The sequence below is a fragment of the Scomber japonicus genome, chromosome 14 (assembly GCF_027409825.1).
Source record: "Scomber japonicus isolate fScoJap1 chromosome 14, fScoJap1.pri, whole genome shotgun sequence".
In the NCBI taxonomy this organism is placed as follows: Eukaryota; Metazoa; Chordata; class Actinopteri; order Scombriformes; family Scombridae; genus Scomber; species Scomber japonicus.
Genome location: NC_070591.1, coordinates 4,301,086 through 4,318,585, shown reverse-complemented (window position 1 = coordinate 4,318,585; position 17,500 = coordinate 4,301,086). Strand labels below are relative to the sequence as shown.

At 43.7% G+C, this 17,500-nt stretch overlaps 1 protein-coding gene across 1 annotated transcript in view; it reads right to left on the bottom strand.

Moving 5' to 3' along the window:
* arfgef3 (ARFGEF family member 3) overlaps positions 1-17,500 on the bottom strand; it is a 75,381-nt gene that overhangs the window by 50,364 nt on the left and 7,517 nt on the right. Inside the window, 4 exon segments of the mRNA XM_053333569.1 lie at positions 541-657; positions 7,914-7,982; positions 9,575-9,715; positions 11,269-11,350. Of these exon segments, the coding sequence (XP_053189544.1) occupies positions 541-657; positions 7,914-7,982; positions 9,575-9,715; positions 11,269-11,350 (409 nt within the window).

The following is a 17,500-nucleotide window of genomic DNA, read 5'->3' as shown; positions in this document are numbered from 1 at the left end:
GAGGACAGGAAGGAAAGTGGGCCGGATTGGACACCTTGGCGGGCCGGTTCCAGCCCACGGGCCTCATGTTTGACATCCCTCCAGTAACAGCATGATTAATGTGTTTAAATACATCATAGACTCCAAATAGATGCATTTAATTTATTTAGCTTCACATTTGAGGAGCCAGAAAAGAGAAAGTTTGGTATTTTTACTTTTTATTTAGAAATTTTGTGACCAGATTTGTAGATAAAAACATTTTCAATTGACTGATTTATGAATTAATTTATTGTTTCAGCAGAAATTTGGAGGTTTTAGAGCTTCATGCAGAGATAGAACAGCTGTTTTTGTAATGAACGCTGTAATCTCCCAGGCACCTTGAACTACTCACAGTGAGCTCTGCACTTTGTTCTGTTTATCAAGTGTGATTTAAAGTTGTGTGTGTGTGTGTGCGTGTGCGTGTGAGAGTGTGTGTGTGTGTGTGTGAGAGTGTGTGTGTGTGTGTCTGAGTGTGTGAGTGTGTGTGTGACTGTGTGTGTGTGTCTTGTATGAGTGTGTGACCTCTTGTCTGTGTCGAAGCTGAAGTGTCAGGTCTCCCAGTATCTGGCTCAGCGTGGCTCTGACGGCCGTGTTGATGCTGCGCTGGTGGCAGCTGGACACGTAGGTCTGGATACACAACTGAAAAGACACACACACACACACACACACACACACACACACACACACACACACACACACACACACACACACACACGAAAACACACACAATTAAATCTATCAGTGTACAATCCCTCTTATGTCTGAGTCACAAAAATGGAAAAAGTCATGACGCACAGGCTCATGAAAGCATCGCAAATGGACGCTGAACTACCGGGGATTTTTTATGGGAGGTTTCCATGGCGTCACAGGTTACCATGGCGACCAGACTAAAGAGGAAGGGGGGTGGGGGGATGGGGATTTGGGTTGCACTGTCAACGTGTCCAACATCTTAACCGAATCAAGTTAGAAGGTCACCGAGTACACACTCTGTATCCCTCACAGGTAAGACAGCAGTTAGTCACACATACACACACACACACACACACACACACACACACACACACACACACACACACACACACACACAGTCAGTCCCACCAGGTTTTGGCAGATACAGACGGTAAGGTGAGACAGTGTAGAGCAGAGCGGTCAAACATGAGGCTCATGGGCCAGAACCGGCCCGCCAAGGGGTCCAATCTGGTCCACTTTCCTTCCTTCCTTCCTTCCTTCCTTCTATCTGTCCTTCCTTCCTTCCATTTTCCTTCCTTCTTCCCTTCCTTCCTGTCTTCTTTTCCAATTTTTCTTTCTTTCTTTATTTCATTCTTCCTTGTTTCCTTCCATCTGTCCTTCCTTCCTTCTTTCCCTCCTTCCTTCCATTTGTCCTTCCTTCCTTCCATGTTCCCTTACATCTTTTCCTTCCTTCCTTACTTACATCTTTTCCTTCCTTCCTTCCTTTCTTTCTTTACTTCCATCCATGTTGCTTTCCTTCCTTCATTCCATTTGTCCTTCTTTCCCTTACTTCCTTCCTTCCTTCCATGTTCCCTTACATCTTTTCCTTCCTTCCTTCCTTCCATCTGTCCTTCCTTCCTTCCTTCCATCTGTCCTTCCTTCCTTCCTTCCTTCCTTCCTTCCTTCCCTCTACTGGAGGGATGAACACTATTCTTCCTGAAAGATATTCCCTCACTGTCGAACATCACTTAACTTTTAACAACAAAAGGGTTTTATGACAAGAAGAAACAAAACAGGTCAACAATGAAAGTCACGAGGCACGAAGACGAAGAGGAGGACGAGGAGGAGGAGGAGGAGGAGGAGGACTGTTTTTTTTCACAAATTAAGCGACGCCTGCTCTTTTGAGATCAAACAGCTGCTTCATGTGAACAAAGACTCACATCTCTGTTTAATTACATTCACATCGTTACGTCTCTGCAGCCCGAGGGATGTTTTACACCACCTGTTCCTAATCAATGACCGATCAATACATCCTGCATCATTAGCCCTTACAGTCAGTGTGTGTGTGTGTGTGTGTGTGTGTGTGTGTGTGTGTGTGCGCATGTGTGTGTGTGTGTGTGTGTGATGACTCCCAGAATTGAACACTTCTTACTTCCTTAAAGCCAAGAAACAAGTGAAAGAGTTTCAATTTTACCCTAAAACCTATAAAACTAAACACAGAAACCTCTTTTTTTCAATTTTAGGTGACAGGAATCTTCAAAAATCAATCTAGACAGGATCTCCAAGGGTATAAATTAGATAAGTGATGGTTAAAGCACTGTGTTGATACCAGGCAGGGAGTTCTGGTCCTCTGAAATGAGGCCAACCAGGAAGTAACTTAGAGCTGCATTCTATCAAAAGGCCACCAGGGGGCGACCGTCTCTATACAAGTCAATGGAGAATTCACCAACTTCTCACTTGATTTCTAACCTCAGTAAACGTTTTCAAAATGTGTTTATGGTCTCAATCGCTAGTTTAAAGCCTTCTTCAATGCAGTATGATGTTCATTTGGGACATTTTGGCCTCCCTGATTTTATATGTGATGATAAAGCAGGGTATGCATTAGGGCGTGGCTACGTCCTGATTGACAGGTTGATTGACCAATGTCCTCCAGATCCAGCCCTCGTAACCATAGCAACCTCCCCGCTCTGCCCATGGCCCCGCCTCATGCCCATATAAGTAGAATCCGTGTTCTTTTTTTCCCAGCATGCACCTGAAATTTTGGCCAGATCCGAAACTATTGGCTTCCGAGCAGCAGTCCACAAACCAATGGGTGACGTCACGGATGTTACGTCCATTTCTTATATACAGTCTATGGTTTATACTCCCCTCAAGTGTCTAGGATTGATGTCTAATGTTTATATGTAACAGATATAATGGTATTAGAGGTAAAACACAAACCTTCACCTCCCAGTGGTTGAAACTGAATAAATCCCTCAGCGATGCCAGAACCTGCATTAGGAACCTGCGCTGAGCTGTTTGTGTGTGTTTATGTGGGATGTTACTGATAATAGAGTGGTGTCGACAAACCTCTCCAGCCACCCTGAGTTATGACCCAACACACACACACACACACACACACACACACACACACACACACACACACACACACACACAAACACACACACACACACACCAGATGGCCAGGCCTGTCGGCACAGAGCCCATTAACACAACATGTTGACCAGGTTTTTTTATGAGCTGTTAATGGACGTCAAACATCACCTGGGTCTGCAGGAGCTGCCGGAGGAAAAACACTCTCCTAGATATAACGCCGCTGTGCAATTTGAAAGATAATAAGTGAGTTTTGGCATTTCTGTTTGGGGCGATAACGAGGCAGGTCTGCATATTAATGATTGAGATGACATTTTTAACTGATTGTGTTTCAGCACCTGCAGGAACTGAGGTGCTTGTTTGGTTGCAACTTTTAAACTTTTACATTATGATTTTTTACATTTTTGTATGTGTGTAATATTTTTTATAGGATTTAGTGTTTGAGGAATCATCAAATATTGACTTCATGAGGGTTTAATGGCTCTGAAAAGAGTTTGTCTTTCCTGTTTTGTGAAAGATTGGAAGGGAGGAAGGGAGGAAGGGAGGAAGAAGGAAGGAAAGGAGGAAGGAACAAAGGTAGGAGGGAGGGTGGCAGAAAGGGAGAAAGGAAAAGAGGAAGGAAGGAAGGAAGGAAGGAAGGAAGGAAGGAGGGAGGAAGGAAGGAGGGAAGCCAGGATTGAAGGGAAAGAAAGAAGGAAGGAAGGAAGATAGGAGGGAGGGAGGAAACAAGAAGCAGAGAGGGAGGGAGAAGGGAAAATAGGAAGGGAGGAAGGAAAGAAAGGAAGGAAGGAAAGAAAGGAGGGAGGAAGGAAGGAAGGAAGGAAGGAAGGAAGGAAGGAAGGAAGGAAGGAAGGAAAAGAGGGAGGAAGGAAAAGAGGGAGGAAAAAGGAAGTAAGGGAGGAAGGAAGGGAGGAAGAAGAAAGGAGGGAGGGAGGGAGGGAGGAAGGAAGGAAGGAAAGGAGGGAGGAAGAAGGAAGTAAAGGAGGAAGGGAGGGAGGAAGAAGGAAGGAAGGAAGGAAGGAAGGAAGGAAGGAAGGAAGGAAGGAAGGAAGGAAGGAAGGAAGGAAGTAAAGGAGGAAGGGAGGAAGGAAGGAAAGGAGGGAGGAAGAAGGAAGTAAGAGAGGAAGGAAGGAAGGAAGGGAGGAAAGAAGAAACAGTCAAAACAGACGAGGTCAATTTGACCCGGGAGGACGACTTTCATGGTATTTTATCCTCCGCTGCTTGTATTCCTTCTTGTACCTGATATCAAGGAGGAATTAACTACATTTCAGACTTCATTTGTGTTACAGACCTTGAATTGAAGCCATAAAACAAAATGAGCTTCTTTCAGGTGTAAGTCTGTACTGTCTGAGCTCGGAGGTGCAGCGTTTCCATGGTCACCCCGTTATTGATTCTACTGTCCAAGATTGTAAAAAATGACAGATGGTGCACATTTCCTTTTCTTTTTAAACCTGAAACTGAAGTAGTTAGCATGCGTAGCGACTAGCGAGAGGTACATGAGCTCAAGCTATTTTTATAAAAGGTGGAGCTTTGTTCTGTCCCCTGCTCACCAGAAAGGCCTCGTGTCTTGTCTCATGCTGTAATCTCATTTATTATTAAGATGGTTGAGATGAGTGGTTCACCGCACACACACACACACACACACACACACACATAAGCATGACATCAGATGATTTTGTAATGTACAAATGAGATCTGGAGATTTTAGAGATGGAGGGCGAGGTTAGCTATAAAACAATAAGAGTCATAATTCATTGGCAGGACTGAGGATGGTCGATGGAGGCTGGGATGGGATGCGTGTGTGTGTGTGTGTGTGTGTGTGTGTGTGTGTGTGTGTTATACTGAATTATTGTCTTAAAAAAAAACACACATTTCTGTTATCTTGACTGTTTGTTGAGAGCAAACACAACACAGACCAGGTTAAAAAAAAAGGCTTAATTATTATAATCATTACAGTAACTTGTAGAGCTGGGCGATATGAACGATATCGATATTACAAAAATATTATAGAGATGACTGTCGATGCTTTAACAAAATATTTACACTATGGTTGCTATGGTTGCGAGGGCTGGATCTCGAGGACATTGGTCAATCAACCTGTCAATCAGGACGTAGCCACGCCCTAATGCATACCCTGCTTTATCGTCACATATAAAATCAGGGAGGCCAAAATGTCCCAAATGAACATCATACTGCATTGAAGAAGGCTTTAAACTAGCGATTGAGACCATAAACACATTTTGAAAACGTTTACTGAGGTTAGAAATCAAGTGAGAAGTTGGTGAATTCTCCATTGACTTGTATAGAGACGGTCGCCCCCTGGTGGCCTTTTGATAGAATGCAGTTCTAAGTTACTTCCTGGTTGGCTTCATTTCAGAGGACCAGAACTCCCCGCCTGGATATTATTAAGTTAATGATATGGAATTAATTATGAATGCACAATACATTCATGTAGAGCTGCTGCAATGCTACGGCTGTAACTGTAAATTAGACCCTTATGCCTTGAGGTATTCATATATATATATATATTTATTTATTATGTAACCGCCATGATTGTAAAAGCATAATTAATCAAGTCTTTCTATCCAGCAGGGTTCACAATCAATCAAGATGTAGATTTGCAATACAGCTTAATTTGTATAATGAAAACACTGATAGATATAATCCACAAACCTGCATGTTTAAGTGTAAAGACTGAGGGTAAGACTAAAATATAAAGCAATGAAAGTGTTGACTGTGAGTGGAGGGGCTTTTCCTCTGTACCTCGTTAGTAGCGGTGCATCTCTGGATTTTAATGGATTTTTTTTTTTTTTTTTTGAGGCTCTGCAGCACTTCAAAGGAATTCAGTTTCTCTCTGCGGGCTTGAAAGGAGCTTCTGAAAGGTTTTTGACTTGCTTCATGGCAGAGGACGACAGCTGTACTCAGCCGTGAATCAACTCAGACCCAAAATCACAGCAGAAGATAATATCAGAAACTATAAAGTGCCAAGTCTCAGCTTTAATTGGAGTAGGTTTACGTCAATATAGAAAGAACTGTGTGGGAGAGAGAGAGAGAGAGAGAGAGAGAGAGAGAGAGAGAGAGAGAGAGAGAGAGAGAGAGAGAGAGAGAGAGAGAGAGAGAGAGAGAGAGATAGAAAGCTCTTTTGACACACAGCGGCCAAAGTTTAGGAGTTCAGATGTAATTGGACAGTTGGGCAGCTGCTGAAGAGCTCACACGTAGCTCAGAGTCGATGGAGAGCTGACATTTAGACGGAGGTGGAGTTGTGTGTCAGAATGAGGATGGAAAGAAAGCTCGAGAGAAATCAAAGCTAGTTGGTTTATCAAAATCAACAGCTGGGTACTTTCAACAAAAAAGAGGAAAAGGCTAGAAAATGTGAAGTGAGTTGTCGGACAGAAGAGGACAAGATAGATGATACTTTATTAAAGGACAAATATCGCTATATTGTTGCTGCTAATGATCTTCCTCCCTTCCTTCCTTCCTTATTCCTCCCTCCTTTCCTTCCTTCTTCCTCCCCTCCTTCCTTCTTTCCTCCCTTCCTTCTTCCACCCTTCTCCCTTCCTCCTTCCTTCCTTCTTCCTCCTTTCCTTCCTCTTTTCCTTTCTCCCTCCCTCCGTCTTGTTTCCTCCCTCCCTCCTACCTTCCTTCTCTCTTTTCCTTTCTCCCTCCCTCCGTCTTGTTTCCTCCCTCCCTTCCTTCCTTCCTTCTTTCCCTTCCTTCCTTCCTTCTTTCCCTTCCTTCCTTTCCTTCCTCCCTTCCTTCTTTCCCTTCCTTCCTTTCCTTCCTCCCTCCTTTCCTTCCTTCTTCCTTCCTTCCTTCTTCTTTTCCTTTCTCCCTCCCTCCCTCTCTGCTTCTTGTTTCCTCCCTCCCTCCTACCTTCCTTCTTTCTTTCCCTTCCTTTCTTGCTTCCCTCCTTCCTTCCTCCCTCCCTCCTTTCCTTCCTCCCTTTCTCCCTTCTTGTTTCCTCCCTCCCTCCTACCTTTGCTCCTTCCAACAGGAGGGTTAAAGGACAAATCTCACTGTATTGTTGCTGCTAATGAAGGCAGCGCTCATTTTAACTAACTTCATACCAGCAGTCTCCAACCCTTCTCCTGTAGAGCTACTACCCTGCATGTTTTAGGTTTCTCTCCACTCTAACACTCCTGATTGTAATAATTAACTTGTTTGCAAACCCTTGACAAACTTCAGCTGCTTGATAATGAGTTAATAATTAGAGTCAGGTGTGTTAGAGTGGAGATAAAAACTAAAACATGCAGCAGTAGCTCTCCAGGAGAAGGGTTGGAGACTGCTGCTTTATACACTACTAGGTAGCTCAGTTTATTATAATACATCATAATTTAATTGTTGGTTGTATTTTGAGTTAATAATGTGGATCTGCTAAGTAACTACAAACTAAAGCTGTCAAAAAATGGCAATAAGTGGAAATACAGTACTTAAAAATGACATTTCTTAAAATTAAATGTACTTCTATCTACTCAATTGTATATATTGGTGTAATAAAATTAAGTTGTCTGGATCTACTTTTAAAAAAAACTTACATATACTCAATTTATATGGTGATTTAAATGATTTAACAGGTTTAAAATCTACTCAATATCTTTAAGTGTAAAAATGTTTCACCAGAAAAATGGAGTGAATCATAGTTTTAGTTTTTAGAGTGTAGTTCCTTTCCACTGCTGAATATATATGAATGATATAAATCAACTTTAATGAGACTTTAATGGTGAAATCACTGCTCTTAACTCAGATGCAGATGTTTATCACTCTCAACATCAGCAGACTAAAATAATGATACCTGCATTTTGTTAATTATGACTGCTAAAGCAAGAAGAAAGTCTCTTGACAGGTTTTCCTACCTCAGCAATACGGAGGATTGAGTCTCCGTTAATGTCAAAGTTTGGTGAGTAGGTGATGCAGAGAAGGACCTGCATACAAGAGACAGAAAAGAGACGTTCAAGTTTAAAGAGTTATAACTTTAAAGACAGTGTAAAGTGAATTCAGACATTTTCATCTAAACACATTAAATAGGTCATAAATGTATTTCTAAAAAAGGTGTAAAAAGCATTTCAACCATTTAGATTTGAATTGTGGAGCTAGGCTTCACAAACTGTGTTTCAACATTTCTGTGTTCAGGATTTAGTGATTAGCATAAACCCGCCCCTGCTGCTGTAGAGGTAGAAATACATTCAGCACACACTACTATACTACTACTACAGTCTACAGTTAGCCAATTAGCTGAGTTAGCCGCCGATCTAGCAGCTAAGCTAGTCGCTGAGTCAGCCGCTGAGCTAGCCGTTGAACTAGCAGCTAAACTAGCCGCTGAGTTAGTCGCTGAGCCAGCCACCGAGCTAGCAGCCAAGTTAGCCGCTAAGCTAGTCGCTGAGTCAGCCGCTGAGCTAGCCGCCGAACTAGCAGCTAAACTAGCCGCTGAGTTAGCCGCTGAGCCAGCCGCCGAGCTAGCAGTTAAGTTAGCCACTTAGCCAGCGGCCGAGCTAACAGCTAAGTTAGCCGCTGAGCCAGCCGCCGAGCTAACAGCTAAGCTAGCCACTGAGCTAGTGGAAGGAGACAGGAAAGCGAGTCAAAAAGAGAGGTTCAAGTTTATTTTTAAAGAGTTATAACTTAATGATGAATGTTTCTTTTACTCTTTATAAACATGTAAGTGCCTCAGAAAGAATGACCTGAAATCTATAATCTTAAAACAGTTGATTGGCAATAAATATCAGCCACAAAAAGAAACAAACCTAAATGAAACATTAACAGAGCTTTACAAAGGCACAGGAAAATCTTCATAATTAGCCATCAAGCATATTTAACCCTTTATTGGGCAAATAATTACATTTGGTAACTTCTGTAAATATCCCAAAATATCCTTCCTTCCTTCTTTCCTTCCTTTCCTTCCTCCCTGCCTTCTTTCTTCCCTTCCTCTTTTCCTTTCTCCCTTCCTTCTTTCCTTCCTTCCTTCCTTCTTTCTTCCCTTCATCTTTTCCTTTCTCCTTCCCTCGTTCCTTAATTCCTCCGTCCTTCCTTCCTTTCCTTCCTTCCATCTGTCCTTCCTCCCTTCCTCCTTCTCTCCTCCCTTCCTTCTTTCCTTCCTCCATCCTTCCTTCCTTCCTTGCCTTACTTCCATCTGTTCTTCCTCCCTCCCTCCTTCTCTCCTCCCTTCCTTCTTTCCTTCCTCCATCCCCCTTTCTTCTTCCTTCCTTCTTTCTTTCTTCCCTTCCTCCCTCCCTCCCTCCCTCCCTCCTTCTCTCTTTCTTTCTTTCTTTCTTCCCCCCTACCTTCCTTCCTTCTTTCCTCCGTCCTTCCTTCCATCCTTCCTTCCTTCCTTCCTCCCTTTCAATGAGTGTCCTATAAAGGGTTAAATCATTTCTATATAGGCGTAATGTAGTCTATCTAAGCACTTTAAAAGCTTTAATATGTAAATATAATCCAGAGTCCAGATATTACAGGACTTGGACTGATATCAGAGGGGTTGAAACAGCTTGTTGGCTCATGCTCTGTGTGTGTGTTTTTTTACCTTCATGACTTCCACCTGCAGGTCCTCGTGGAGATACGGAGTAACTCTGATCGCCTCCAACATCTGGCTGAGCAGCTGTTTCTCCAGCACCTCCACCTCCATGCCGACTCCGCCAACAAACCTGTCCTCACACAGCAGCTTCTGATGGACATAAATAAAAAGGGGGGATCACTACTGGTATGTCTGCACGAATCAATACTTCAATCAATACTCACATGGGCCGGATCATTAAAAAGATGAAAGGAAGGAAGGAAGGAAGGAAGGCAGGCAGGAAGGAAGGAAGGAAAGATGGAAGGAAGAAAAGACAGGCAAAAGGAAGGAGGGAAGAAAGGTAGGAAAGAGAGATAGTGAAGGACGGACAGACAGACGGAAGGAAGGAAAGAAGGAAGGACAGACAGAAGGGAGGGAGGAAGGAAGGAAGGAAGGAAGGAAGGACAGACAGAAGGGAGGGAGGAAGGAAGGAAGGAAGGAAGAACAGAAGGGAGGGAGGAAGGAAGGACAGACAGACAGAAGGGAAGGAGGAAGGAAGGAAGGAAGAACAGAAGGAAGAAAGGAAGGAACGAACGAAGAAAGGAAAAAGGGAAGGTAGGAAGGAAGGACAAGAACACAGGATGGCAAGTGGGCCGGATCACACCCCTTGGCGGGCCGAACCTGGCCCCCGGGCCGCATGTTTGACACCCCTGCTATAAATATATGATTGCATTCTTATTTTCATAACTTGAACTTTTTATTATTTCTGACTTTATTTAAGGATGGAAGAGGGAAGGAAGGAAGGACAAAGGAAAGAAGGAAGGACGGTAGCAGGGAGGAAGGAAGGGAGGAAAGGAGGAAGGATGGATGGAAGGGAGGAAGAAAGAAGGAAGGATGGATGGATGGATGGATGGATGGGAGGAAGGAAGGGAGGAAAGGAGGAAGGAAGGATGGAAGGGAAGAAGAAAGAAGGAAGGATGGAAGGGAGGAAGAAAGAAGGAAGGATGGATGGATGGATGGAAGGAAGGAAAGAAGGAAGGAAGGATAGAAGGGAGGAAGGAAGGGAGGAAGGATAGAAGGGAGGAAGAAAGAAAGAGGGAAGGATGGATGGATGGATGGAAGGAAGGAAAGAAGGAAGGAAGGATAGAAGGGAGGGAGGAAGGAAGGGAGGAAGGATAGAAGGGAGGAAGGAAGGGAGGAAGGATAGAAGGGAGGAAGAAATAAAGAGGGAAGGATGGATGGATGGATGGAAAGAAGTAAAGAAGGAAGGAAGGATAGAAGGGAGGAAGGAAGGGAGGAAGGATAGAAGGGAGGAAGAAAGAAAGAGGGAAGGATGGATGGAAGGATGGAAGGAAGGAAAGAAGGAAGGAAGGATAGAAGGGAGGAAGGAAAGAAGGAAGGAAGGATAGAAGGGAGGAAGGAAGGGAGGAAGGACAGAAGGGAGGAAGAAAGAAAGAGGGAAGGATGGATGGATGGATGGAAGGAAGGAAAGAAGGAAGGAAGGATAGAAGGGAGGGAGGAAGGAAGGAAGGAAGGATAGAAGGGAGGAAGGAAGGGAGGAAAGGAAGGAAAGAGGGAAGGAAGGAAGGAAAGAAGGAACAGTCAAAAAACAGACGGGGTCAGTTTGACCCGTGAGGATGACAGGAAGGTTAAAGGTGAGTATCAGTTGTAAGAGGAGCTGTGTAGTTGTGTTCAGTGTCCTGCTGGATCTTACTGTACTGTACCTGCATGCCACTTAGAGCCGTCTGTCCCAGTTTGGTATTTTTAGACTCCAGGGCCATCTGTAGCGGCAGCAGACATCGCTCTCTGCAAACACAAGCACATACAACACACACCGCTGAGTGGAGGAGTGGACAGAGGAAAGAGAAAAGAATAAAAGGAACAATACACAAAACCAATAGCAGTAAAAAAACATAGTGAAAAAAAGTAATATTAGTGTTGAATGATAAAATTTGGGGTCTGAAAATTTATTCTGAATAAAATTTATTCACAATCAACCAAAAAGTAGAAGAGTCAATGATGTTTGATCAAGGAAGGAAGGAAGGAAGGAAGGGAGGAAGGAAGGAAAGAAGGGAGGAAGGAAGGCATGGAGTAAGGAGGGAGGGAGGAAGAGAAGGTGGGAGGGAGGAAGGGAGGGAGGGAGGAAGGAAAGAAGGAAGGTCTCAAACTCATTTCATTCAAGGGCCACATACAGCCCAATTTAATCTGACGTAGGCCGGATCATTAAAAAGATGGAAGGAAGGAAGGAAGGAAGGAAGGAAGGAAGGAAGGAAGGAAAAGAAGGAGGGAAGGAAGGAAGGAAAAGAAGGAGGAGAAGGAAGAGTAGACAGGAATGAAAGACGGAAGGAATAAAAGAATGAAGGAATGAAGGAAGGAAGGAAGGAAGGAAGGAAGGAAGAAAAAGAAGACAAGGAAGGAAAGGAAAAGAAGATGAAAGAAAGATGGAAGGAACGAAGGACGGAAGGAAGGAAGGAAGGAAGGAAGGAAAGGAAGAAAGAAAAAGAAGACAAGGAAGGAAAGGAAGGAAGGAAGGAAGGAAGGAAGGAAGGAAAGGAAGAAAGAAAAAGAAGACAAGGAAGGAAGGAAGGAAGAAAAAGAAGACATGAAAGAAGGAAGGAAGAAAGGACAGATGGAAGGAAAGAAGGAAAAGAAGACAGAAAGGAAGCAAAAGGAAGGAAGCAAGGAAAGATGTAAAGAAGGGAGGAATAAGGAAAGTGGGCCGGAGCAGACCCCTCGGCGGGCCGGATCTGGCCCACGGGCCACATGTTTGACATCCCTGTATTAGAGGATTATGGTAAAAATGTCTAAGTGGTGTAACCATAGAAACGTTGTACCATAGATGAGATAGAGGGGGGGGAAATAACTTCTATGTAAATACTTGAAGACAATTATAACAATTATAACATTTGCACCTGGAGGAAGGAAGGAAGGAAAGGAGGAAGGAAGGAAGGAAAGGAGGGAGGAAGGGAAGGAAGGGAGGAAGAAGGAAGGAAAGGAAGGAGGGAGGAAGGGAAGGAAGGGAGGAAGGGAAGGAAGGGAGGAAGGAGGAAGGGAAGGAATGGAGGAAGGAAGGAAAGGAAGGAGGGAGGAAGGAAAGGAGGAAGGAAGGAAGGAAAGGAGGGAGGAAGGAAGGGAGGGAGGGAGGGAGGAAGGAAGGGAGGGAGGGAGGGAGGGAGGAAGGACAGATGAAGGAAGGAAGAAAGGACAGAAGGAGGGAACATTTACCCTAACAGCTGAACTTAAATCTGAGGAAGGAAGGAAGGAAGGAAGGAAGGAAGGACAGAGGAAGAACCCGGGAGGACAACAAGAAGGTTAAAGAGTCTGTATCTCCTGGTGCACGTTGTCTGTTTAAGGGGTTAAAGCCGAGTCAACATAAAAAAGTTGAAATCAACAAAGTGTGGTGAGAATCAGACTCACATCTAAGATCAGTGAGTGAATAATCTAACAGTTTTTCTCTCTGCTGCAGATAAAATATGTCTTTCAGTCCTTCTCAGTTTCTATCCAGAGGTGTCTGATGTGTATTAAACCACCGTCGGCTCTTTAGAACAAACTCCAGTCAGCAGCAGCAGCAGTAGTGATGGTTTACTTTATTATAATATGAAGCTGTTTAAATCTGCTGTTGTGCTACGAGGAGAACAGATCAGCACAATATGAGAAAGTCTCCGAATCTGACCTCCATCAATATTCTCTCTCTCTCTCTCTCCCTCTCTCTCCCTCTCTCTCCCTCTCTCTCTCTCTCTCTCTCTCTCACTCTCTCTCTCTCTCTCTCTCCTCTCTCTCTCTCTCTCTCTCTCTCTCTCTCTCTCTCTCTCTCAAAGCTCCATCGTTCTTCTCTTTCTTCTCTCTCTCTCTCTCTTTTACAAAGCTCCATCATTCTTCTTTTCTCTCTCTCTCTTTTACAAAGCTCCATCTTTCCCTCTCTCTCTCTCTCTCTCTCTCTCTCTTTTACAAAGCTTCATCTTTCTTGTCTCTCTCTCTCTCTCTCTCTGATATACTGCACACTTCAACTTCAGGATATCAAATCACAGCTGAGGGGAGGATGGGGGGTGGGGGAGTGAAACCATTTCTCTCCTCTGACTTGACATTTCATAAACCACAGACACACACTGAGCTCCTCTAATCGGGAGGTGAGACATGAAAAATGGCGATGGGAATCAGTTTGGCCGTGTTTCCTCCTCCGCCTCGTCTCTCCTTGTTCTGATGCTGGAAAGGTCGCCATCGTCTCTCCGCTGGTGTTACTGTAGCTGCTCTATCGCTCTCTGTTATTCACATATGTGAGCTTTATTACTACCAACAGGACAGAAACCACGCTTAACACTCCTGTTGTCCTCCAGTCATGGAAGGAAGAAGGAAGGGAGGAAGAAGGAAGGAAGGAAAGGAGGGAGGGAGAAAGGGAGAAAGGAAAAGAGGAAGAGATGAAGGAAGGAAAAGAAGGACGGAGGAAGGAAAGAAGGAAGAGGAGGGAGAAAGATGGAAGGGAAGGAGGGAAAGGAGAGAGGAAGGAAGGAAGGAAGGAAGGAAGAAAGGAAGAGTCCAAACAGATGGGGTCAGTTTGACCTGGGAGGATGACAGGAAGGTTAAATCATGATGATTCCTGCCTTCTGTTCTTCTTTCCTTCCTCCCTCCTTCCTTCTCTCTTTCCTTCCTCCCCCTTCCTTCCCTCCTTCCCTCCTTCCTTCCTTCCTCCCTCCCTCCCCTCCTTCCTTCCTTCCTTCCTTCCTCCATCCCTCCTTTCCTTCCTTCTTCCTCTCTCCTTTCCTTCCTTCTTCCTCCCTTCCCTCCTTTCCTTCCTTCTTCCTCCCTTCCTTCCTTGACTCGAGGACAACAGGAGGGTTAATGAGCTCAACAAACAGAATACTCTCTGTTTGTTGTATTTTTTTATAATATACTAAATTATAATATATATAATATATGAAATTGGCTCGGAGCCAGCAGAGCGACAAACTGACAGACAGAAGAGAACTGGGATAAAATGATGCTTCTCTGCTTTGGGATGTTCTTGATTGACTGAATAATGACAGCTTTGAATAATTACCTTGAAGATTGAGGCTTTTATTCATTTTCTTTTATTTAATTCTAAGAGTTTTTGAAGATTTAGTACTTAAATGGGTTATGTGTTATTTGTGTCTTCTGGGTTTGGATCAGAAGTGTCAAACTCATTTTGATCTCCAGTAAAACCATTACATAATAACCTATAAATAATATATATAATATGTATCCCAGTCAGCATGTCCATGTGGGACCCATAAGAGTTAACCCTCCTGTTGTCCTCCAGTCAGGGAAGGGAAGGGAGGGAGGAGGGAGGGATGGAAGGGAGGGAGCGAGGGAGGAAGAAGGAAAGGAGGAGGGAGGGAAGAAGGAAGGAAAGGAGGAAGGAGGGAGGGAGGAAAATCAAATGTGAATCACATTGCAAGTCAATAATCTTGAGTTAGAAGATCAGAGGCCTTGACTGTGAATGTTGAGTTAAAATAAGCAGGAATGACATTTTATTGCATTTTATTGAATAACTGCACTTTTCATACTTTGCACAGTTATCCAGACCTCTCGATGAGCCAGTTCTGGTCCACGAGCCGTATGTTTGACACCACTAGTCGAGATGCTTCATCTATGTGTAGTTTTCTTTGTGGTTTATTACAGTATTTCTTGCTCTCTACATGCTCATACAGTATATATATATGGACTCTTCTACAGACTGTGAGCTCATTGAAAGTGTTTGGGAGGGTTAGGGTTAGCGTGCGGAGAGATGCTCCTCGCTGTCCGTGTGAGCCAGTGTAGTTGTGACAGCTCGGAGCAGCTCGCAGGGGCTCTGAACGGCTCGGAGGGGCTCTGAGCGGCTCGTAGAGGCTCGGAGATGAAGCCTGCTAGCTCGCTATAAGCAGCAGAGCGTGGTGACTCCACCAGCTACACGTAATGAGGAGGAAGACAGAGAGCGAGCGAGTGTAACAGCACAGGACAACACAAAGAACCAGAGAAGACATGGAGGAAAATAAAGTTATGTAACAGACTCTGTCCAACACTGAGGAGTTTAGTTTAAAGAGAAAAAAGGATTTAGTTATTAAGAAATGTTTCTTTTTAACTCATTGAAGTTGTTTTTATATACTTGTTTTCACTGATTCTCCTAAATAACATTTCTAAGACGATTAAAACGAAACGCTTTGCCAGATATCACTGATGCCTTTCTAGAATTAACCTTTGTGTCGTCCTACCGGGTCAAATGGACCCTGTCTGTTTTGACTGTTCTTTCCATCCTTCCTTCTGTCCTTCTTTCCTTTCCTTCCCTTCCTCCCTTCCTTCTGTCATTCTTTCCTTCCCTTCCTCCCTTCCTTCTGTCATTCTTTCCTTCCCTCCTTCCTCGGATGTACCAGCATGTGCAATAAAGTCCCCATATTTATCACTACCATGTTATATTTATATTTATATTTATATTTATATTCATAGTGTCTCATTGTGCTGTTTTATGTGTGTTGCCTGTTGCTGGTTTTATGTGTTTTGAGCCACTGGGGACAAATAACTTGACTGTGCTGCTGCTCAGTGACAGTAAAGACATTGAGCTGCCAGTATGTGAACAGTATGTGAACAGTATGTGAACAGTATGTGAACAGTATGTGAACAGTATGAACAGTATGTGAACAGTATGTAAACAGTATGTGAACAGTATGTGAACAGTATGTGAACAGTATGAACAGTATGTGAACAGTATGTAAACAGTATGTGAACAGTATGTAAACAGTATGTAAACAGTATGTGAACAGTATGTGAACAGTATGTGAACAGTATGTGAACAGTATGTGAACAGTATGTGAGGGTTCATCGATGTCTTTGGGCTTTTTTGACTGTTAGTTGGACAAATAAAAAGACATTTCATGACATCAACAAGGACTTTAGGAACATGATTTTTCCCAATTTTCAGATGTTTTATAGACTGAAAAGTTAACCCTTATGCTCCACAAAGGATATTTTTGGCTTTTCATTTTTATTTTCTTGATCATTTTGGGTTGTTTTCATGCATATGGCATCAACCAAATCACTTATAACCACTTTCACTCATGCATCCATTCATACACACATGCACGTGCACGAGCAGGTCATCAAACTCAATAGAATATAATATATAACGAGGGAGGGAAGAAGGAGGGAAGGAGGGAGGGAGGAAGGAAGGAAGACGGGAGGAAAGGAAGGAAGGAAGAAGGAAGGAAGGAAGGAAGGAAGGAAGGAAGGAAGGAAGGAAGAATGGGATGAAGAAGGAAGGAAAGGAGGGAGGGTGGAAAGGAAAGAAGGAAAGAAAGAAAGAGAGAAGGAAGGAAGGAAGAAAGGAAGGAAGGAAGGAATAGTCAAAACAGACGGGGTCAGTTTGACCCGGGAGGACGACAGGAAGGTTAAACTGAATGTTGAACATTTGAATCATTATCACACGTTTTATTCCTTCATTCAAATCATTCACTCAGTTTGTTCAGCCACGCGAGCCGAAGCACTTATCTGTTCTCCTCCCTGCAGTAAACACACACACACACACACACACACACACACACACACACACACACACACACACACACACACACACACACACACACACACACACACACACACAGCTGTATGTGTAGCTGCAAGGCAAAGCTAACAGTCTCACCACTTCAATCAAGATCAGCTGCTCTAAAACAAACCTGCTGCTAGCTAACGGTTAACTAACTACATGAGAGCATTCTGTTACCTTCCTTCCTTCCTTCCTTCCTACTGTCCTTCCTTTTTTCCTTTCCTTCCCTTCCTCCTGTCCTTCTTTCCTTCCCTCCTTCCTTCCTTCCTCCCCTTTCCTTCCTTCCTCCCCTCCCTCCTTCTGTCTTTCTTTCCTCCCCCTTTCTTCTTTCCTTCCCTCCTTCCTTCCTTTCCTTCATTCCTTCCTTCTGTCCTTCTTTCTTTCTTTCATTCCTTTCCTCCCTCTTCCTTCTCTCTTTCTTCCCT